Source organism: Toxotes jaculatrix, chromosome 2 (genome assembly GCF_017976425.1).
Source record: "Toxotes jaculatrix isolate fToxJac2 chromosome 2, fToxJac2.pri, whole genome shotgun sequence".
Lineage (NCBI taxonomy): Eukaryota > Metazoa > Chordata > Actinopteri > Toxotidae > Toxotes > Toxotes jaculatrix.
The window spans coordinates 6,538,839-6,562,351 of NC_054395.1; the positions used below are offsets into that span (position 1 = coordinate 6,538,839).

Consider the following 23,513-nt stretch of genomic DNA (forward strand, 5'->3'; position numbering starts at 1 on the left):
TGTATCTGAAGTGTCCTGGAGGAGGCACTAAAACACCACAATGAAGTTCAGTCAGTTAGTGGTCAGTTTCACTACTGTGCACTTTACTTATTGTGCTACCTATGGACAGGTACAGTCAGCTGTCTCCACACACTGTCAGACACCAAACAGAGAAGGCTGCTACATATTAGTTTATTTTATCCAGCTCATTCAATCAGAAATTACAGGTGTACGTCTATTTATTCATACATCTCCAGTTGAATCTTTAAACATTTTCATTAAATGTGATAAAAATGTACATCGTATCAATATGAAAATACTGACAATCTTCTTTACAAATCTATACCATAGGATTTATCTGGCAAGCAAAAATCATTGCTCAATCACTTAAAAAAAAAAAAAGTCAGACTCAAAGCAAAACATGTAGCCTGTTTTGAGGTCGTGCTAATACAAGTGTTTTTCTTCCGCAAAATAATAATGAATAATTCACAGTATGGGAAAAATAATAATAGTGTCATGTCTTGCACAGATTCTCCAGAACAGTGAAATCATCTACTGAAATCATCTCCTAATGGGCAATAACAGCTACTGTACCATGAGATTTATAACCAAAACAATTATGAATAAACAAAAACATCTCAGTTATAAAAATAAAGTCATAAAATGTGTACAAAGAAAGACAATATGCAGACATGATTAGAGAATAAATAAAAATGTAGCTGTGGTTACAATCCCAGTGTCCTGCGGTAAAGTTAGAGATAAAGAAAATAAATTAACATTGATTTCTAAAAATATCCCATTCAGAGTACCATTCATCACTGTGTTTAATGTTAGACAAGAAAGAAGACAGAATTCCACCATCACCCGCTGTACCACAGAAGACCAAAAGGACAGTACCTTGTACACAGAGCTTGAGATACAATATTGGACACACATACGTAAAGTGTGTGTTGGTTTCCAGTCATAGATATACACTGTCTGATGGGCTCATCACATATTCAAACAATAAACAGAACTAAAAACGATAAATATTAGTGTGACGGTGATCTGTATGAATGTACTGTGTTCTGTTACAAGTGCACATTGGCTCAGATGAAACCAATAAACATTACTGAAAGTGACTGTGTGTGTGAGTGTGTGAGACAAAGATGTTTTAGTGAGTGAGAAAAAAAAAATCCAAGCTTAACTTAATGTTATCACTTTCGACAGGAAAGGAAATGGTAAAAATCAATAAGAGAAATCACAGACCATCTGCTCTCACTTCAGGGAGGCTGTTAACAGCAGAATGTAATGGTAATGGATATTTAGTTCCAATAAGTGCTATGGATCTGCTTCACAAACAGGAACTAAAACAGAACCAGGATTACTTATTTCTGTGGAGAACGTTTCATGGAATGTGATCAGAAACACAGATTTCTGAGTGAAGTTGCCAAAAAAATCAAAAGCTGCACTATAAATTCTATGTTGTGGGTCAAGTCAATTGAATTTATACAGCACAAACGCACAAATTTGACTTGTAGGGTGAAGGAATTTCTAAAACACAGTGTTTTAAAATGTTTTAAAAACAACAATAAAAGTTGAAGAATTTTTAACCTTAGGCCTAATCTGTCAGTCAAGTTTGTGCTGAGAAGAAGTTCATTACAGCCTTGTTAGGAACTTTTTATGAAAGAAACAGCTCTGGTTGAAATGCAGATCAGGGCTAAGCCATGCTGTACATAAGGGAGACCTACCTCACCTTTAACAAATACAGAAAGTGAGACAGGTTGTGCCCGGTGTGCCTGCATGTGTGTTTGTTTCAATATGACTCAGTCTGACCAGGGTTTATTTTGAGATACTGGCAGAGTCTCATTTCTTCTTTTCTGTGGTTTTACTTTCTAATTGATGTGGCCCAAGTCAATGTTAAGGATGTATTCTGAATACAGCTGCTGTGTTACATTTTCCCATGGTGTGTCATTCATTGCGTTCAATGAAACTGAAGATACAAAGATGAATGGTGCTCTGTGAAATGGTGCACTGGAGAGAAAACTCTTCATATGTGAATGTCTCAGGACACATCCAAGTGAACTCCGGGCCTGGCCAGAAAACAACAGAGATGAATCTACTGTACAGCACTGAGATTAGATATACTGAGTCGTGGTCCAGAAAGAATGGAGAGAGAGAGAGAGAGAGAGAGAGAGAGAGAGAGAGAGAGAGAGACAACAAACAAACAAAAAAAATGAAATCACATTGACATTTTCTCATTTGAACACATGCAGCAGGGGAAATAGCCCTTGTCATGGAAAGGAGAGGGAGTGCAATATGAAGGAAATTCATTCTAAGATGTCCCATTCCCAGGTAGGAGCAATTTTATGGAAAGACTTGCAACTTCCAGTTGGTCAGGTGGAATATGGTCATGCAGTCACCTGTGAGATAGAAGCATTGTATATAAAAGAAAAGAAACAAAAAAAAGAAAATAATATAAAACACAGGCCTTATGTTAAAGGGACTTTCAAAATACAAGTTTCTCCCAAGAATCATTAAAATCATCCACCTTTCAGTCAGTCATTAACACAGCAGGTAAAGGAAAACAGCTAAAAACAGTGGTTAAAAGCACCCGAGCCAACACAAAGAGCCCAGACTTGTTTTTGTTTTTTTGGGGTTTTTTTTAAAGGTGGTTTTTCCTCGAATAAAAACTACAGTTTTATTGCAGATCTCAGCATTTGGTTGATTGTTGTGGTACTGAACTCTGTGGAAAGTACCGCAACTGTTTACCAATCGCATGCTGTGGTCACCTGGGGAAAGGGAGCATGGAAGGCAGGTGGCTGTAGTGTGATGCAGGGATGGGGGCAGGGTGACGAGGCAAAAAAAAAAAAAACAGGCACAGATTGTCAACGAAAGCTTGAGATAAAATGTGTGTGTGTTTTTTATGGGACTGCCTTGTTCACAGGACTTTTACCTTCACCTATTTATGGGACTGATGAGAGGAAATGGGGGAGGATGTGGTGTCTCATCTCTGCCCTCTAGTGGAAACTCTGTAACAACAGTTTTTTGGGGGTTAAAAACAAGTGCTTCTAGTGGTTTAAAAATAAAAGTGGAGGGTAGGGGAGCACCAAACTACACTTTGTCTTCACTTCTTTCTCTGAAAATGTTGTGCCTGCAGAGCTCAGGAGGGAGGTCACCACTATGGCACACATGCATGGACATTGGCATGTAGAGAGAGCAAGGTATGGAGTGCAGTGTTTGACGTGTAAATGTTAGGATGTACAAACATTTAGGTATCAGTGTCGTTAAGATTTAATATGTACACACATCATTGTGCTTCTCAGGTACAGTCACTGTATGGTGGAACAGGATGTTCCTGTATTTGATTTGCCAGTCCATGACTCCAAGTGTGTGTGGAAGTATCTGAGTGTTTGTTTCTCTCTGGTTTCCAGTGTTTAGCGTGTGAAAGCCCAGCCTACAGAGTTATAACAGTGCCATCTTCCTCCAGACTCCGCCTCTCCATTGCTCTCTCTGGCGAAGGCGTGGTCGAAGCGGCATTGGCGTAGCTTAGTGATCCACTGCTGCCGCTGGCTGGTAGGGTCCCATTGGCGTTGATGGAATGGGCGGAGGCAGAGTTGGTGGCAGTGCGGAGGTTGAGGTGAGGCTCATACCGAAGCAGCGAGGGCATGCTGTAGTTGGAAGGGGCGCGTCTGATTGGCTCGGCTTCGCCTCCTGGCTCGATCACCAGGTCCTCGTCGTCCTCGTCGCTCTCCAGCTCCCCAACGGGGAAGTTCTGAATGATGTGCGATGGCATGGAGGCTGCAGCACCGAGCCCACCATAGTAACTGGCACCGCTGTCCGACGAGCGTCCTGAGCTACCAGACGCCGCACCTCCTCCTCCGCTGCGAACAACATTGTTCCGCTGGTTGGCAGGCTTGACGGTGATGATGAGGTTGTGGCTGTTGGCAATCATCATGTCCGTCACCTGGTCCAGAGACTTCCCAGCCACCTCGATACCGTTCACTTCCAGCACCTCGTCATTGACTGCCAGCAGGCCGGTGCTCTCCGCCAGCCCGCCGGGCACCATGCGAGAGATGAATATCCCTGGGACCTTCTCCAGGCCCTGTGGAGTGACCCGTACGCTGGAACCATCACGGATGTAGAAGCCCAGTGGTTTTTCCTGGCCGTGTTTGTACAGGCGAACACGCCGGTGCGTCTCAGGGAGGATGTCCACATCGATGATGGAGGACACAGGGCGAAAGTCCTTAGGGAGGCTGATGATGACCGGTGGTTTTTTCCTGTTGGTGTCAGGCCGCAGAAGAACCGCAGAAAGCACCGTGTTTTTCTTCCTGGTCAGAGAGTCGGTACAAAAAGTTGTGTAATCGGCTTCCTCTGCAAAATAAAAAGTGAGAGGAAGTAGAGAAAGAGAACAGGAAGATGAAAAGAGGAAAGGATGGCATAAAAGGAGAAGAAGAAGAAGAGAGAAACAAAGAGGACATTAACAAAAGCTGGTTAATTTTCCATTAACAACATGCTGGGCTCATTTACCCATGAAGTCGTTATTCAGGCTGACATTCTGTTGCATCATGTAGTTGCAGGAGAATGAATAATGCTCTGCAGCAGAGCAGGTCTCAGCCTGAGGTATCCCTGCAGGGTGTCTGTGCTGAACACACACATGAAGCTGATCCCCAGATCTCCCCTCAGGTCGTACCACGCAAAATGGCACACGAGCCAAACGGGCGCTCAGTCATCAGCACTCTTTAACATGCGGTCACCCACAAATTAGCCTACATATACAGCGTACAGCCTCGCAGGTGCATATGGTGAGTGGGGATGCTGTATTAGAGATTTAATGAGCATATGGCTGGTGTCATAGATTGTCCATGTGAATCCTTTTAAAGGATTAGTTTCACGTTTGGGGAAATATGCTTGTTTATCTCTTGGGTTAGATGATGAGTTAGATGATCATATCTATCTACTAAATATCTCCTTACAATCAGGAGCTAGTTAGCTATACATAGCATAAAGACTAGAAGCAGAGGGAAACAGCTTGCCTGGCTCTGACCAACAGTAAATAAATCTGCATAGCAGAACCTCCAAAGCTCACTAATTAACACATTATATCTCATTTTGTCGTCTTACACTTTGGTACCTATTAAACAGATGAGATATAAGACATAAATCAGTGAGCTGTGAGACAGATTTTGTTACCTTTAGAAAGAAGCAGGTTTCTGGTCTTTAAGCCATCCTATCTGTCTCCTGGCTGTAGCTTTATATTTAACACAAATGTGAGGGTGGTGTCAATCTTCTCACCTGACTCTCAGCAATAAAGCAGAGTCTCCATTTCAGATGAGAGACAGAGACACAGAATATTATGGCCACATTTTAACTGCACGAATCAATGGGACGCCATGAAACTCTGCCCGGTGTTATGTACATTTTGTCAGGGTACTATGGACTTCAACCCAGTGTGGCTCACATTAACACGAGACCAAAGGCGTGCGGGGTAAGGGAGGGAAAACTGGACCTTGGCTCTCTAATAGTTAACCAGCATAATACAAGCAGCTAAACATTAACTTGACTTTCAATTTCTTTTTTGCTGTTCCCAGCCTGATAAAGTTTTTCCTGGTGTTATTTTTAATATCTTTCCTTTCCACAACCCTCACTTCTTGCTGTTTTTACAACACTGTAATCTCTGTTTTTAGATTAAAGGGCTCTATAAATAAAGCTCTGCCAGTCTTACACTGAATACTTCTCCCCTTCCTATTTGTCTCTCCCTCTGAGTGTGTGTGAGTGTGTGTGTGTGTGTGTAATCTGGGAAAATATCCACTCAGGTGGCTGATAAAGATTCCAGCTCTCAGGTTCTGACAGGTACGCACCCCACCACTCCCCTCTCCATCCCTGAGACCAAAACAAAGGATCAATTGTCCCGAGAAAGAGCAGCAGTCTCCCATTTCAGTTCCCATGAGGCACGGGTCTAGTGTATACACATTTACTATCTCTCTGCCTGCCCTGACCTTATGGTCCAACTCCAGATGAGACAAATACATTGACAACAGCCTCAGAAGAGTCCATGAGATCAAAATGCTAAAACACAAGTTTGATCATCTGAACTCTGTTCCTGTTCAAACTGTTCTTTCTCATGCCTTCCCATGCATATAAACACGGCCATAAAAAGAAGCAGAGAGGGTGTACAGGTGGACGTTTCAAAGCACTTACACACACACACACCCCCACACATCTCTCTCCATCACTGACACAAGGGTTGCTCTTGCAGTGCAATCATGCATAGGCGGAGACAACCTTCCACATCTCGTTTCACTCTTTCTAGACTTCTTTTCAGCTAAACCATCCCTCCATCTCCAGCATATGAAAGGCCAGATCTGACAATGGAGTTATAGTTGAGGAAGAAGAATGTGATGGTCCCTCAGGGCCACTCGCAGACACACACACACACACACACACACACACACACACACACACACACACACACACACACACACACACACACAGCAAAGAGATGCTGTTCTGGTGTCAATTGGTATAAGCATGTAGCTCCTTGGCTACAGCGTGTGTAGCTCCACACACACTTGGAAACAACATATGCAAGCATCTGCAAGCCCACACAAGCAGGCGTTCACTTCAACACACACACACACACACACACACACACACACACACACACACACACACACACGGGTATCTATAAGGTATATCTGTGGTTAATGATGATGAGAGAAGCCCAATACCCTCAAAAACCATAGCTACATTATAGCTCATTAGAGTACACAAGCGAAGTTCTCAGTCTAATTAGCTACAAAGGCCTATAGGCAGATTACAACATAAACACAGACACACACAGTGCCTCTTTCTTAAAGTAGAAATTACCGTCTTTTGTTTCAGTTTCTTTTTTATCTAAACAGAAGAGAATAATATTACCCCACTGTCCCACTGATGCTGACATAAAAAGGTCATTTCATATTTTCAAAATGTTGGAACAAAATGTTTTAAGGTGGTCCAGACTGATCGCACAGAAGTTAATGTGGAGGCCTGTTACACAGGAAACAAACAGAGGTAATTTAGTAAAACGAGGAGTCGGACACACGCAAAATAGAAAATTAACCTGCTTGGCTAGTAAGTGTGGAGTTCCACATTTATGGTATCAAAGGTAAATTGGCACATTTCATATGAAGCTTTCAAATCACCATCAGTATGTGTATGATACACGTATTCATCCATCCTCTTAACCACTTCATCCTGTTAAGGCTGTGGTCAAGTATGTCCAGCCATTTATATAGGTTATTCAGAGTTTTTGCTGTTGTGTGAATTTGATTGTAGCACATATACAACAGCACTTTATCCCCTCAGTGTTCAGTAAACACATGAAGCATAACTGAGGTATGCTGCGGCCAGTGTACAGGTATGCGGCCGGTTTGGCTAATGATTAGTTAAAACAATCAGAGGTCAGCTGCGAGTGAGGAAGACAGAAAAGTTGTAAAATGCCCAGATACAAGGCTGTTGCTTAAACTCTTTTAACATTTATGGACCAGTTTGCGACAGATCAGTACAGACATGAATGAAGAGCTTGTGTCAGTCTTCTCCAAAGTTCCCCTTCTTCGAGGTAAACGAGTGCAATTCTGCACAGCTCCAAAAGCTCCCACTAAATGAGCTCATCACTCACCTGTCCATTAAATCCCCACCCCCATCAGTTTCCCTTGCTAACACCTGTCCAGCTTTGTGTCCTGGGACACCACATATGTAATGGGTTAAAACAATGGGTTCCTCATTTCCTCATTTTAGACAGAGGTAGAAAAAGGTGCTTCATTTCTAGCAGACAAACGTTCATTTCCTGGCTGAAATGACAACAGTCGAGTTATATTTTATGAGGACAGCTTCATTTAATCCATCCCTTACACTTCTGCTCTTCTATTTCTGGGTTTGGAGAGGGGAAAAAAAAGGAAAAATAACACCCCTCATGTTTCTATACAGACTAACAAATGCTTCTGCTAACTCTATATCACCACCCCATGTTCAGCACATGTGAAACCAGCTATCTTAGTTACCTTTGCTAAAGCTGCTCTTCTCCTCAGACAATAACCATGACAGAAGATACACCTGCAGTGTATCAGAACCAGTGTTCATACTTCAGGCGTTATTCACAGACCATGAATAGAAAACATAATCTTCAACCCTACACTTGCCATGGCTCTGCGCAGGTTAGGTATTCCAGCTATGCAGGGGCTGCTTTGATTTCCCACACTCTGAATGGAGTCAGTGAGGAGCAAAGGAAGCGAGGCAACGGAGGAGAAAATGACAACCCAGCAACACAGCGTCACAAGTGAGGACACACAAAGCGTTGCTTAGTCATTCTTCTCTGTGCTGTGTGTAACTAGCACGCACACACACACACACACACACACACTCACAGGCTGAACAACTAATGCATCTCCATCCTGACAGTGAAGAGACTAAGACATCTCTGCCTAAGGAGAGGAAACTACTTGTGTGAGCTGGCAATGGGTTGGTTGAACACATCATCTCCCTCAGTGCTCTGTTCCTTACACACTCTGGATGCATCACGCTCAAACTCTGGACTTTGGCTTTAAAAGAGCCAATGTTAATGGCTCAGAATAAGCACAACACGCCACAGCTACTGATACGACTATCTCTGTCCAGGACACCAACTACTTATCTTGGCCCAAAAGAAAAAAAAATACACAAAAGATGTCTTTTTTTGCTCAGAAAATGATTTTTTGTATGCTCTAAAAAAAAGTATTACATGAGTGTACTTCTGTTGAGCCGCACCTTTGTCAGTTGACAGCAATATACTTACTTGTCTAGTGCCATTCATGCTTGCACCTGCTCCAACACTCTCATTACACCCACTTGTTCGGCTACCACTACACTTCTGGTTACACACTATCACAATTATGATGATACAGGATGACGGCTCTGGTTTTCCCTGTAATGTAATGACACCTGACGACAACGGTGACACCAACAATCCATTACTTCCTGTTATTTATGCGTGACGGGAACCTGACACTGTGTCCAGGTGACACAACACGATCAGGAAGGAGCTGTGTGACACTTATAGTACGACTACTGTCACTACTGCTAATACTATTACTACTACAGCTGCTCTAATAGTGATAGGACAAATGTAAAAGTAGAATCTCTTCATTGTATGATACAACAGTTTGTCCCTGCTGTAGCTGCTACTATCCCTGTATAATTACACAGGACCAACAAGGTCACAGAACACAGATGTAATCATCTTTGGAGAAAGTCTAATAAAAATATAAGATCCAGTACTGTACAGATGGATAAGTGGTGCCCCAGCTAAAAGCTAAACATTTGTTCATAATGAATAAGAATTTCTGTCGATGAAACCAGTCTAAAGTATCTACAGTAACATAAAACACGTCTCAAGAATCAGAGAAAGAAAAACACGAAGACAGAGACAGGCAGTTGAAGGTTGTGGTGTTCTGGAAACAGTCAGGTTTGTTGATGACAAGCCTGGATGTTCACCACACAGCCAGTGCCACGGTGTTCCTGACACAGAACGATACAACGGGGGGAGGAGGGGGAGTGTGTGTGTGCATGAGAGAAACCATGAGTGGAGTAAAACAAAAGCTGTGAAACAGACAGGAAAGACACAGATACAGCAAACACACACAGAGGAGAGGGAGAGAGAGACAGAAGAAAGAAAAAGAGAGGAGGAGGAGGAGGAGGTGATAAAAAAAACTTTCAAAGGAGTAAATTCCCAGAGGGTTACTATTCCTGGTGCGGTGAACATACCTCCCTGGCACAGCCCAGATAAAAGTGCCTTAATGCTGCTGATAAGAGAGGGAGAAAGAAATGGAAGGAGGGAGGTCAAAGAGGGAGTGCTGAGAGGAAAGGACAGATTAGAAACAGCAAGAAAACAGACACGGTCTGTACAGTGTGCCAATCTGAGAGAGGTGGCTGGGAAAGGGGGATGCTGTAGAGACCTGCAGAGGCAAGCTGGAGCAAAGACAAAGCCTAGATATGTAACTGAGCTGACAATGAGGAATTACTTATTAAATCCATAATTAAGAAGACTCCAGTCAGGAACATTAGCCTGCTTCTAGGCCTCCTCATATAATCTCACCCATGAATTCTCTATTACACTCATCAGTACTGCTTTATTACTCTGCCCTGACATGAGTCATTAATCAAAAACTACAGAAACTAAAATCCATACTGCAGGGGAACCCAGATTTAATGCAACACTATGTAATGTACAATTAACACAGCTTACTACAGGGCTTCAGGCAGAATTAACACATTTTATTTGCCAGTCTACACTGGTATACAGCACTTTTCTGTGTGTGTGTGTGTGTGTGCATCTCGTCACTGCGGTATGAAGCAATTCCATCAATTTCTTTTGTGCTGACACAGACTCCTCTCTCCCTCCTGCTAACCCTCCTCTCCTCCTCACCCTCAGATTTTTCTCCCCTGCACCTTTCACTCAGTCTGTCCTTCAGTCACTCTGGTCCATCTCTCAGTTGGAGCTTTTTCTGCATCTCCACCTCTGCCTGTCCCTCTTGGCCCTGCAGATTCCCCTCTCTCACTGCCTCCATTATCCTTCTCTTTCCTTGACCTGTTCTCTCTGTCTGTCCTCTCAATGCTCTGGTTTTCAAAGCCGCTACCAGACATAAATCCAGCACAGGACTCGATGGTCCTTTGAGGCCAGTGCTGGGCCAGATGTAGCATTTTGTATGGAAACAAGGGTTTGTCTAGGACAGTAACTCAATGATCAGGACTGGGACAGGTAAGACAAGTATGAAACATGTTGCTATTAGTCAGCATGGGGCATGTAGACTGGACTGGTATAGGAGGGACTACAGATCATGCTTGGACTCAGGGTAGATGTAGGAGCAGGGATGTCCCTGGGACTGAGGCTGGATTTGAGCTTGGGACAGGGCAAGGTAGGGGAGAGGTGCAAGCCATCTGGGGATGTAGACTGTATGGGGTTACATGAAGGAGGCTGAGCCTGGAGGGCGGTGGCTAGATCTGGATCTGATAAACCGAGCCGTCTACGCAGCCCTGTTATACGTAGCCTCCAGGAGGACAAAGGAGAGGAAGGACTAGACGTTGGGGAAGATGGAGGGGAGGAAGGGAGGGAGAAGAAGTCAGGTGGGCTGGGGGAACGGAAGTCTAGCCTCACAAGTCTGTCACTCATGCGCCTGAAGAGGGACTTTACATGGAGGGGACGAGAAGGGGGACTCTGTAGCTCTGGCTCTGCCCTGCCTTCAGCTTCTGGCTCTGGAAGACAACACAGCCACCTGTCGTTAGATCTGACCAATGAGGCAACCGACTGCACATTAGCTGAAGTGATGAAGGACTTAATGGCACTACAGGTACATATTTGAGAAAATACACCACTGCTTTCAAGACTGATATATAGGACTGATTTTTCCATCAGATCTGGGTCCTGAATAGACCTTTTCACACAAGACATTCAAACATGTCTCAGTAGAGAATCACAAGTGTAAAAGATGATGACTGAGCTCCACTTAACTGGTTCAGTTTCAGAGTGGTGGTTCAGTGTCACACTGTCATGGTTTATAGGGACACTTGAAAACAAGGGAGCCATAGTTATACACAGTGTTATTAGCAACACCTGTGTTTTTCCTACTGTCACAAGTCCAAATGTCTCCTGTGAGAAAAAGCCCTATCAGTGCATATTTCAAAGGCCAGTGCAGTTTCACAAGGTTAAGTCTGACTGTAAACTTATCCTGATCTTATCTTAAATGTACCTGATAAATGTTGTGTTGCTGAGTCGTGTAAAGACTCAGAAACTCACTGTATTTACCTTGGTATTTATTTACTAGCTAAACACTTCCACAGGAATTATTAGTAGGGGATCACATTACAGTCAGCATGAACAGTTACAGCGACCACTAAGCCTTTCAATGTACATATGGGCCTGTGAGTGTTGTTTTCACTCTGAATGTAGATAAGGAGCAAATCACGTAAAGACAGTCGCAGTAGTTAAGCAACAGTGTTTGGGAGCAGCATGTCAGAGCCTGCACACTGGTGTGTGGCTAGCCAGGGTAAATATGCTGGAATGGTGTGCTGAAAGAAATTCACAGATAAGCATATCAGTTATCATGCTTCATATCAATATCACTGGAGCACAAAGCCCAAGGGAGAGAAAGAATGTTTTTTAATTAAAAAATCAGAAAGAAATACTGTTTGCCCTCCAAAATAAAAAGATACCACACATTATTTATGTATTCCAGTGCATCATTAGGGAAGGAAAGTGTTTTTTGTCTATAACTGCCAACACTGATATCCTCCTTTGATATGTTTTGACTGGAAACCACCTCCAGTCATTGGTGATTTTCATTTGTTTGAATACCTTTCAGTTTACAGCCATGATTTACATTTTTAAATAAAAACAAGCGACTACACACCCATCTGTGTGTTCACAGAAACCTACCATCCGTTGTCCTGTATAGCGCTCAAAACCAGTGACACAAAATAAAGTGGCCAAAAACAAGGGTCTTTGTTTCAACTCTTGAGACAGTCTGAGGTTTCCTCCAACAACAGCAATATATCAGCTCGTGTTTATGACAGGTATTTGAGCCCTGAGCTGGCAAAGTCCATTTCCTTCCCTCCCTCTGCCCATTCATCTTCTCTAACCAACTCTGAGCTGAGAAATTCGGACAGACTCTATAACAGAGAGCCTGGACTGCCACTGTCTCCCTCTTGTACTTCCTCCATCTAAGCCACCCTCCGTCCATCTTGTTGCACCCTGCATAAAGTCTTATCCAGCCAGGTTTCTAAAGGGTAGAGAGTAAGGTTTTAGTTTGCCAGGCAGTACGCTCCCTCGTCTTAAATGTTCTCTGGCTCTCCGCTTTCTTTCACCCTTTCTCCTTCACTTTCTCGACTGCTCACTCTCTCTTTCTCTGTCCATCTATACCCCTCGTTGATTGAGCCCAGCTCTGTAGTTGAGGGTCCAGTCTGGCCTGCTGTCCTGTCTAATCTAGCCAGCAGATGTGATCAGAGGCTGGCCACATTCCACCCAAAATGCCCCCTCCCTCCTCTCCTTCCTCTCTTCTTCCTTCATCTCTCTCCCTCTCTTTATTTCTTTCTTTCTCCCTCTCTCTCTCTCCCACCCTCCCCAGCTTGGGCCTCACTCTGCATTCCTCCCTCACTAATACTATTCCCACTATCCTCCTCTCTCTCTCTCTCTCTCTCTCTCTCTCTCTCTCTCTCTCTCTCTCTCTCTCTGTCTCTCTCTCTCTCTCTCTCTCTCTCTCTCTCTCTCTCTACTCCCTCTCTCTCTCTACTCCCTCTCCTTTCCCCACATCTCTAATTACATGCCTTGCCTAAACAATGCCTTATACATTACTCCCTCTCTAATACTGTTTATGCTCTCTCCCTTTCATCCTTCCATCTCTCTTATTAGGCCTAAGATGTGTTCCTCCTCCACACATTCCTCCTCCAGTGCTATGAATCCATCGCTCTCTCCCTCATTACACACAGCATCCTGGGGAATAATTCGTGCTCTGTGGAAAACTTGAGATGTGAAGCGGGGCTGGCTGATTTTTATTATTTTTACTGATCGTGCTCCTAAACTTCTCTCCTGCACTCCTTGGGGAAAATGACATTCATTACACCTGCCACCACTTTGTCTCTCTCACTTTAATCCTTTCATCTCAAGCCCGCTGTATAAATCTTCTCCTTCCTTCCATGTTGTGGCGTCCATGCTCATTCTGACTTTTTATGCTTTATCTCTTTCATCAGACTCTTTTTCTCCACCTGGCTGGCTCTCTGCGACGGTCACATTCTCCCCCCGTCTCTGTCACCGTGCACCTACAGCATCTCACTCTTTCACTATTAAAGAAACTCAGTGCATAGCTTATCACACTGGGTAGACTTTGTGTTGTACTTTCACACTGTACATTTCCTTTTCTATGGCAGAATGACTCATGTGCTTGTGACTAATTATTAAGGCAGTCCCTGCTGGGATATGCAAATACAAGCACTCCTGTCCTTCTCCATACCTTTTCCCTCTTCCGTAATGGTTTAGAGTTACGAGCCATTCAGGAGTGAAACTGTGTGAGCAACGAGCAAAGTCACCAAACAAACCCACGCCCTGAGAGAGACTGCTTGAAAAGCTGCTCCCCACACATGGATGACAACCTGGAAACTCTGTATGTTGTGCGTGCGGAAATGCAAAGAATGCTCTGGATGACTGAAACAGGCAAACATGGTGTTACATGAACCCTGGAAAATCTCCTCTGACAACTACGTGTACAGCCAATCAAACAGAAACTTGGGCGTGTCTCACAGTTTCTCTGATGCCAGCCTTGCTTGTATCAGAAACTTCACCTGAAACGAAACATTCAAGCCTGCGTGACCAGATAAAACATCAAGTATACAAAGGTATGTGACGCACATGGATCATACACTGCAGTGATAATCACGACAATGTCAAATATTTGGGGCAGTTACAACATGTCAGCTAAAGCTACAACAGGAAATCGGCCAGGTCACTATATCCAACAATATCAGATAAACGCAGCCGCAGTTAGTCCAAAACAGAAGTGCTACACTGGCTCTGCACTGCACATATAACACCAGTATTGACGAAATGCAGTCTACATTATCTTTGGCTGCCTGTCCAAACCAGACTGCGTCCAAGTGTCCAAGCATCCAAGAAAGACATTTTCTCTGGTAAACCTGAATTCTTTTGGGTTCAGCTTAAATTTACTGACCAAAAACACGAACATTACACTAGGAATGTTGAGAATGGTCAATTATGTCTTCCCAGACCTAAAACTACGAAACTATTTGAAAGATACTGCTCTCTGCAGAGCTTGTGTTTGGTTTTCACTTATCATTTAGAATACAGTTTCACATTTTATTATAATACTGTGACCCAAAGTTTCACGGAGGAGAAGGAGTTAGGACAGACAACAATTGACAGACTTGGGGGGGGGGGGGGGGGGGGGGGGGGGTTGGGGGGGGTGGACTAGCAAAAGGCCATATGTGAAGCAGCCATGTCTCCAACCACAAAAACTGCTCTTTGTCAGCTTTTAAAAACAACGGCCACTGACATCACAACAATGACAAAAAAAATATTATTTTAAAAAGAAACTAACATCAACACTGCTCGACAGCTGACTAACGACCACCATGTTCTCCATTTACACAGAGCTTAGCAGAAACAGCGTTAACCAGAAAATGGCTCTAAACAGCTGTATCAATGAATCATAGAGTGCTGCTTGGACTGGGTATGATTTGGATTTGACTGAGTCTCACTCTGTTTATGGACAAAATAGTTTGTGTAGTGTGTCTGGCACATGCACTGCTCACCACGGCCGCAGCTGCATGAGAATATCAAACACACTGAACTGACAAATGAAGCTGTAAACAGACCGCAGACAATCTGTGTTTTCAAGTCTGAATACTAGTGGTACTGCTCCCAGCATGCTTTGCAGCTCTCATCAGCCTTAAAGAGACTCCAGCGCTGTTAATCCACCTATGAACGGGCCTCTTCAGTGCTGCCATGACAACCGGTAAACAGTGGACACCTCACTGCCAGCTCAATAGTCATCAACACATTGTTCACGGGCGGAAGGCGGGGCGTAGGGGATACCCGGTGCTGCTGGGTTGTATTGGTGTGTGTTGAAGCAATTTTAAAAATGACTGGCAAAGACAAGAGTCCGGTAGTCCACACAGGCACAAACACTTAGCCCATTTTTCAGCAGTGAACAATACGACATTAATGGCTGGTCAGTGATGTAGCGTTGATGCAGCAACAACAACAATGTGGGCATTATTCAAGAACCAGACCACGACAATACAACAACAGACACTCACAGCCCCACATCCATCCCTCTATCCATCCATCAAACCAGCTGCACAACAGTGAAGGAACAAAGCCCACAGAGCACCTATCCTGGGATAAACATGGCCCGGATTTATCCTCCAGACAAATAACCTCCCATGACACACACGGCCTAAACTGTCATGTCAACTGAAACTGTCTGTCAAGAAACTTGTTTATAATCATGGAGACCGCAGACTGAGCCTTGTTTTCATTAGGCCCAAACACATTTCCCAGATATTCGTGCAGTAACTTCACTGCACTATTCCATGTAGGCCAAGCTGGAACAAACTTTGGACCACACTGCTGCCCTGCATCCTGCTCTTATGCAACAATGACAAGTCTCATCACATCTGACTAATGACCATCTAAGACATTTACATAATCAATCACTGACTGTTTCAAAGGACATAACAGTGGTCTAATGTCACTGTAACCCAGCTTGTGATTGTAAGACTGAAACTCTGGACTGATACTCTGTGGTGGACTAAACACAAACTGGTTTAGTGGAATTACTCAGCAGTCAAGAGCCTGGGTTACACAGGAGTGACTAAGAGTGGCCCTCCCATGATGACCCCATGTCCCTCCACTATGACCTTCCTCCTATGCTGCTGATAACATGAACAAGTTTGGAGGTGTCTTGCCTGATTAAACACCATCTCTTTTTGGTGTGGGGCCATTCGTACAGATACCACCATAACAACAAACATGCTCACGAAGAGCTGATTATCACAAAAACAATTTCTCCAGAACAAAATCATTTGTTATTCTGTCAATCTGACATCGTGTTCACAAGAGAGCAGAATTCAAATGTATGAAATACGCTCCAGATAAACAAGCAGTTTAGTGTTCAGTGTTAAAACTGTTGGCCTGACATACTTCACCTGGGCCCAACATAGAGAGCCCATTAACTCACAATAGAGTATCATTAGAGATAACAACTGGTGTCTGCAGATATATAATAAATGATCTATAAGCTGCCAATCTGCTGCATCTGCACACGGGAGAGCCTTTTAAGCTGGGACCAACTGGTGCTTAGCAGTAAGGTGAAGGAGGGGCAGATAAATCAGGAGAGAAACCAGGGTCTGAGGGCAATGGGCTCTGTAGGGGGTTATGGCTGCTTTATTGTTAGTGTGTTTCCTGGCTTTGTTCTATATTTTCTACAAGGCAGAGCATGTGTAAGTGCATGACTGATGTGTGATGCCTGCTTGCCTGCATGACTGTGTTTTTGTTTTGTGTGTGTGTGTGTGTGTGTGTGTGTGTGTGTGTGTGTGTGTGTGTGTGTGAGCAGCAATGAGCCCAGCGTGGGGCTAGTGTCTGGAGCATGTAATTGAAACATGGTCCCATGCAGCGCTCCACAGTGACCCCACTAATCTCCTCCTGACAAAGTGGCTTAGCTTCTATAGGGTCATATGGCACAGCGAGACAGCTTAAACACAACAGAGCGCGTGGTCCGACCTACAACGGCCAGCAGACCCCGGGGTCCTCCCTGCATTCAACAGGTCACACTCTGCAACTCATTAGTTATGGTGCACTTTAGGAAGTTAAAATTTTATATCTGTAGCCTGACAAAAACATGTTTATGCAATCCCTGAGAATGTACAAACAACAAGTTAAAAGCATCAGTAACCAAAAATACTTCTCCCAGCAAGAACAACAGCATAGTAATGATTGGTAATAAGTCAGTGAGGAAGTAAGAAATAACAGGGGTATTGTTTACAGAGAGCGTATGTGTTGAACTTCACTCATTTCCTAAAACTGCCAGTAGTCACAGTAAAAACACACCTCCCATGTGACAGCTGTGCTAAAATAAAATACAGGGCATTTTAATAAATGGCGAAAAGACTGAATTTTACAAAAGCAAGTACTCGTTCACTCTTTTTTTGCTTTTTATGTTAACTTTGTTTCATTTTGTTCAGCCCTTGCAGTGAAATTTTCTTTGTAAGTAAACACTGCTTCTCAGCAAGGTCGCTGACCTTTAGCTATATGGGTCAGAAGGACAAAGGACACCAAAGGGATTTTGTAGTTTGTTTGCAATGACAACTCAATGTGGACAAAATACACAGGAAACACGATGCCTACAAATTAAAAATGTACCTTGATACAGTGGTACATTATAATTTTATCTTTTTTAATTACCTGGACAAAATGAATAAAGCTTAATTACATATTTTCCTGTTCAAGAGCCTGCCCCAGCTTTCTAAAGTGTACCGTTCAAAGCTAACACAAGACCACAATTTGAATTTTCAGAGGAAAACAGATCTGACCTAACAAACAAGTGTAAAACTGGGACTCTTTGTTCAAACACTTCCTCTGTGCTTACCTTTCCTCTGCAGGAACAGCCTGAGTAGAGGGCTGGCAGTGGAGATGGCCTTGTGGTAGTTGTCATCGTTGTTGATGGGCAGCAGGTCGCCGTGCACGTCAGCATAGCCCACCAACAACTCCACGTTGGGGATGCGATGCACGTGCTGCAGGAGGCCGTAGAACTCATCAAATCGGCCCGGCTTTGACCGATCCAGAGAGAACCGACGAAACTCTGCACCAAACTGGGATGGGACAGACACGTGTATACATGTGAGCACGATGGTACAAACAAACAGATGGGTGGATATGTAGGACACTGAGAAGAGTCTAATTTAAATAGTGTGAAATAGTGTGAGATGTGGTAAAAAGCATACACATAGAATGCATGCACACAATACTAAGGAACATCTCTTCAAAGACTCTGAGGTTTGAGGCTGTGACTGATAAGCATCACCTAAACTGCACTAGTAGCCTACATAATTTCAGAACCACTGTAGGCTGAATGTAAGAGTCTGTCATCCATGTGGACGAGCTCTAACACACCACATGTGATGAATTATTAATGTAGACTCTGTGAGGTGTGTGTCTCATATCTTTCTGTGTCTGTGGATGCAGCATGTTGACGGAACACTGCGGTAAGAAAGACAATGTGTTTTCAGCATACATGCATTACCACACAACACGTCGCTGGTTTCTGTAACATCGTAATCAGTGTGGTTTGACTGGATCAATGGCTGCACATGCCTGATCTCTGGCACAACGCTCCATCAGTGGTGTTGATGACAAGTGGCGATTGTTGTGGTTACTGTTGCATAGCACTGACAAAAGATGATCTACAATTCATTGCCAACCTGGACCCTGGTCATCTTTAGCATCAGTAGAAAGCAGACTCATATTAAGTATCGGTTAGGGAACAGAGCAGGTCCCAGGCCTGTTTCTGGTGAGAACCCAAGTTAAAGCATGACAGGACAAAACATTTTAAATGTTTAAAACATTTACCAAGTATGTGGTAACTCTGTGAGAAGTGGTTGGAAAAAAACCTAAACTCTAACAGTAAACTTAAGAGGAAGCGCCACAAACAAACTGGCCACAGTGTGTGTCAACATATAGAACTAGTCCTAAAAACTAGTTTTGAGCAGCAAGCAGCGCCCTGAGGGCCCATTCCTCTGCATGTGCGTGTAAACCGTGCCACAGGCAGGAGGCAGGCAGCCTGTGGTGGATGGAGACGTGAGTCTGTCGCAGGCCTTACGACACCTGCACACACACACACACAGGAGTGTGACATGACAGGCGGCTCTTAACGACACCACCACACCAGGCTAATTAGACATAACCGAAGCTATGTATACCTCCCACTGCTTTACGCTGAAGCGAAAACTTCATTCAAACTTTGAGTCAGTATTTGGTCAAAGAGCAGGGGGAGCGGCGGAGGACGCTGTGACAGGTGACACTGGCTCACAGCGGCGTCAGCTGACGATAACCTCCACCTTCAAACTTACTAGCTAGCTATCAAACTTATCAGCCCAGCTCAGAGTCAAACTACGCCACCGTCTACATCAAAGTTTTAAATATGGCGATTTACCAGCGAGCTGCTCAGAGTAACCACAACCTGTGTGGGCTAGTTAAGCTCTCGCTCGTATCTATGTAATTTGTGCGACATCATAACTTGCTATCAAGCCACTTAGCAGGCTAATTTAGCCAGAGTGGTCATCACGGGGAGAGTTAGGACAACAAATACAGCAAGTAAAATGAGAAAGAAGCCTCCGTATGCACCTTGCTCTTCACCTCCACGGCACTCAGAGAACGGTTGCTCGGCACTCGGTGGTTTTTGTTCATGTTTCGCTAGCAGCGGGACCGCCGCCAAAGCACTCACACACTCGCCCTGTTCCTGCTGCTTCCCCCGCCGCCGCTGTGTATCCAAACACGGTATGTGTAAACCAGTGATTTCTTCAGTAACGCAGGCTGTCCCACGACTTATCGTTGTTATTATTATACCAGCGGGTCGCCTCGTCTCTCCAGGAATGCGCCAACGGCTGCCAACCAGCCCAGCTCAGCCCGTGAACTTCTCTCCTCTCATACTTGTCGATGCCAGCGCAGCTACAACACAACTACTATGTAATGCGTGTGTGGTTTACCTCTGCCTCTGACTCTACCTCTCTGCCTGTGCCTGGAGAGCTGGCGACACCAGCCTTCAAAGTAAAAGACGCAGCCTCTCTGTCTTTCCCTCAACCTTGGCTTCAAAATAAGAGCACTGTAGCTTCCAGCCCCATCAGAGAGACAGATCAACACTATACCTGGAAACCCTCATTTAATTTACTATGTTTGGACTTAATTTATCCAGCACACCTCGCTGGTCAAATCATTATTTTATTTGTTTGTTTGTTCACACAGTAAACAATGTGTGTGTTTTTGTTTGTTTGTTTTACTAAGACAATAAGGGACAGAAAGATTTCTGAAAAAAAAAAAATACAAAGAACAAAACATACACATGTATCACAATTCATTCTCATTCTCAAATGTCCTACATCCAAGATTGTAACTGGGAAGTTTTGTTTAAGATGATTCTTGAAAGTAAACATGGGTGATGAATGATGAACAATATGTCAGTTTTAGTTACACAAAACATTAATCAATAAACTATTCCCTGAACAACTGACATTATTACCTTCTAGCCTGTAAATAACAATTATCAGGAAGAATACGTTTACATGAATTATGTGCCATATCCACCTCTATGATCTCACTCAGAAAGTGGTCTGGGCTTCACAGATCCTCCTTCCAAAATCAAGTAAACTTTACATTAAACATTATCACTTTTATAATGAGGGTATTAACAATCACAGCAGTCTTATTCAGAGAGCTTAAGTCTTTTTTTAATCAAGGCAAAGCATCTGAATAATGAGTCAAACCATAACAGGAAATACATTTGTTATTATCTTATACAATGTATGGTATTATTTGGATTTTTAGTAGGGTTAGTGTGTGTAGTATATACCACGTATTTTGAAGGAATCATTACAATGACAGATATAGCTCTACATACAAAATTTATGAGGGTAATAAATGTAACATTTTATAAATGGCTGCATCTTGTTTCTTATTGTATAGTGACATCTTCTGGCCAAAAGCCATAAAGGCCCACTGCTGCAGCCTTTTTTATATATTGATTTAAAAAAAAGGGAACATGAAAAGCTTTTTGAGCTATTGTCCACAGTCAGTGGTCATCAAAAATATTATTGAAAAAATAGTTCAGTGGATTCGTATTAATTTCTCCTTGAAGAATTTTAAGTCAGATCAGTTTATTTTTTATCTCATTCTATAAATTAGTTTTATGCCAGTCAGTCGAAAGTAGGTGAATGAATAGATGATAAAATATGACTAATATACTGTTGCCCATAAAGTTGGAATTATTTTGTTTTCAGACACATTTCTCTTTTTATTCCTATTTATACGTGTCAGTAATCACATTGGAAGAGACTGATCTGTAAAGTTTTGAGAAGATATACAGTACACTTTATCGAGAATAAATCACATTGTCACAATCATTTCATGAGAAGAGGTAAAGCATATTTTAGTCCAACTTTATGGGCAACAGTGTACATTTTGTTGTGAGGCATAATTAGGTACAGAAAATATGTCAAACAAACAACGTAAGAGAAAAATAATGTTTAAAAGACTCAATACAAACATTTTATTCAAAGAATTAGTTTTTTTTGTAAATATAAATCACATGAAATAACAATACAGTTATAATAATTAAACCCATAAAAAAATCATTAATGAAAATACATTTTTGTAAAATGCTCTTGCAACAGTTAAGAAAAAAGATGAGAAACTGTTTCTTGTGGTCCAAATCATTGTCTAGCAATCTCCACATTTTTTTTTTACAAGAAAACAATTTACAGAGTTAATCCAACACGATATTTTAAAACGTACTGTGCTTTGTTAGATACAGGGTAATTATATGGCAGTAGACCTTTTTAATAGTACACATTCTGATTTGCCATAGCAGGAAAAGTGCAGGTGTTACTAATAACTTAAACAATGGCTCTGTTGTATTCAAATGTCCCGGTTAGTCATGACAGTGTGACAGTGAGTCAGCATCAACAGTGCCAGGACCATGAAACTCGAACAGTTCAATTTAATTCAGCGGTCATTCATCTTATTATTTACACCTGTGATTTTCCTGCTGTGACGCATTTTTAAAATTTATTTATTTATTTATTTTTCATTAAAGAGCAAAGTCGAATGAAACTACAAAGATGGTATTGGACAATAACAATATGACTTAATTTGTGTAGCACTTTTCAAAACAATATTTACAAAGTGATTCACAGAGAGATGGAGCGCTGAAAGATCGTCAGAAATAAAGGATTAAAATGGTCATAAGGTAAAAACACTTTCTTCTTATACTTCTTACTTCTTATAAACTATAAGATAGTAGCATTGTTCCAGAGTGGGGAAAAATGGGAACATGGCATATCCTCAGAGCTCACTGAGCTTTTTCATTTAACAGTGACAGCTTAATAACTTGTCATTTACTTGGCACAAAGCTAAAATCATCAGTTTTATTGAAAAAATGTGACAGTATGAAGTTCCATAGAAGTAGAATCAGGATTGGCCTGTGTCAGATTACCTCAAACATGTAGTTACTTATACCTTTATAACTGTTAGTATTAGTATATTTAGTGTATTAGTGCTATTAGTATCACATGGAGTTTGGCAACATCTCCCCAGCATGGCTCTTCCCAGTTTTAACAATTTGATTAAAACTAGTGTTTTCTGCTCCAAGCGAATGGTCAGGAATCACAGATTTTTTTTTCCAGAGTTTAAACAGAGGATAGGAGGTCCTCAGGCAAAAACTGAAGTTCACATACAGTACCAGTCAAAAGTTTGGACACACCTTCTCATTCAGTGGTTTTTCTTTCTTTTTATTACTTTCTACATTGTAGATTCATACTGAAAACATCATAACTATGAAGGAACACATATGGAAATATGTAGTTAACAAAAAAGTGTTAAACCAACCACAATATGTTTTATATTTTAGATTCTTTGTAGCAGCCACCTTTTGCTTTGATGACAGCTTTGCACACTCTTGGCACTCTCTCAATCAGTTTCATGAGGTAGTCTACATTCAACATTCAACCTCCAATGAATTAGAAAACTAGGAAACAGGTTCTCTTTTACACATCTGGCAGACATGTAGCAGCATTAGCATTTTCTTTTATTCTGGCCCTCGCTGTCTTTTGAGCTGTGTTTTGGTTTCCAGCAACTCCTGAGAAAAATATCTGGCTCTTTAGCTGCTGAATGCTCCACTGTGTTCCTAGCTGGTTGCCGACCTTTCCTCTGTGCTGTGTGGCGCTGAGCAGGGAGCCGCATGCTGCAGAGATGATATGGG

At 42.6% G+C, this 23,513-nt stretch overlaps 1 protein-coding gene across 1 annotated transcript; it reads right to left on the bottom strand.

Annotated features, from left to right (window-relative positions):
- Positions 1-161: 161 nt before the first annotated feature.
- pard6b (par-6 partitioning defective 6 homolog beta (C. elegans)) lies at positions 162-20,246 on the bottom strand. Its single transcript, XM_041059882.1, has 3 exons — positions 19,886-20,246; positions 18,132-18,354; positions 162-4,332 (listed from the first exon to the last, which is right to left on the bottom strand). Exons 1-3 carry the CDS (start codon positions 19,946-19,948, stop codon positions 3,416-3,418), a joined length of 1,203 nt encoding a protein of 400 aa, XP_040915816.1. The 5' UTR covers positions 19,949-20,246; the 3' UTR covers positions 162-3,415.
- Between the last annotated feature and the right edge of the window lie 3,267 nt (positions 20,247-23,513).

Excerpts from the sequence above, each read along its gene's own strand:
- pard6b (XM_041059882.1), bottom strand. The coding sequence starts at position 19,948 with ATGAACAAAAACCACCGAGTGCCGAGCAACCGTTCTCTGAGTGCCGTG. Across the intron at positions 18,355-19,885 it reads CCGTGGAGGTGAAGAGCAAG|TTTGGTGCAGAGTTTCGTCG; the intron begins GTGCATACGGAG and ends GTCCCATCCCAG. Across the intron at positions 4,333-18,131 it reads GCTGTTCCTGCAGAGGAAAG|AGGAAGCCGATTACACAACT; the intron begins GTAAGCACAGAG and ends TTTATTTTGCAG.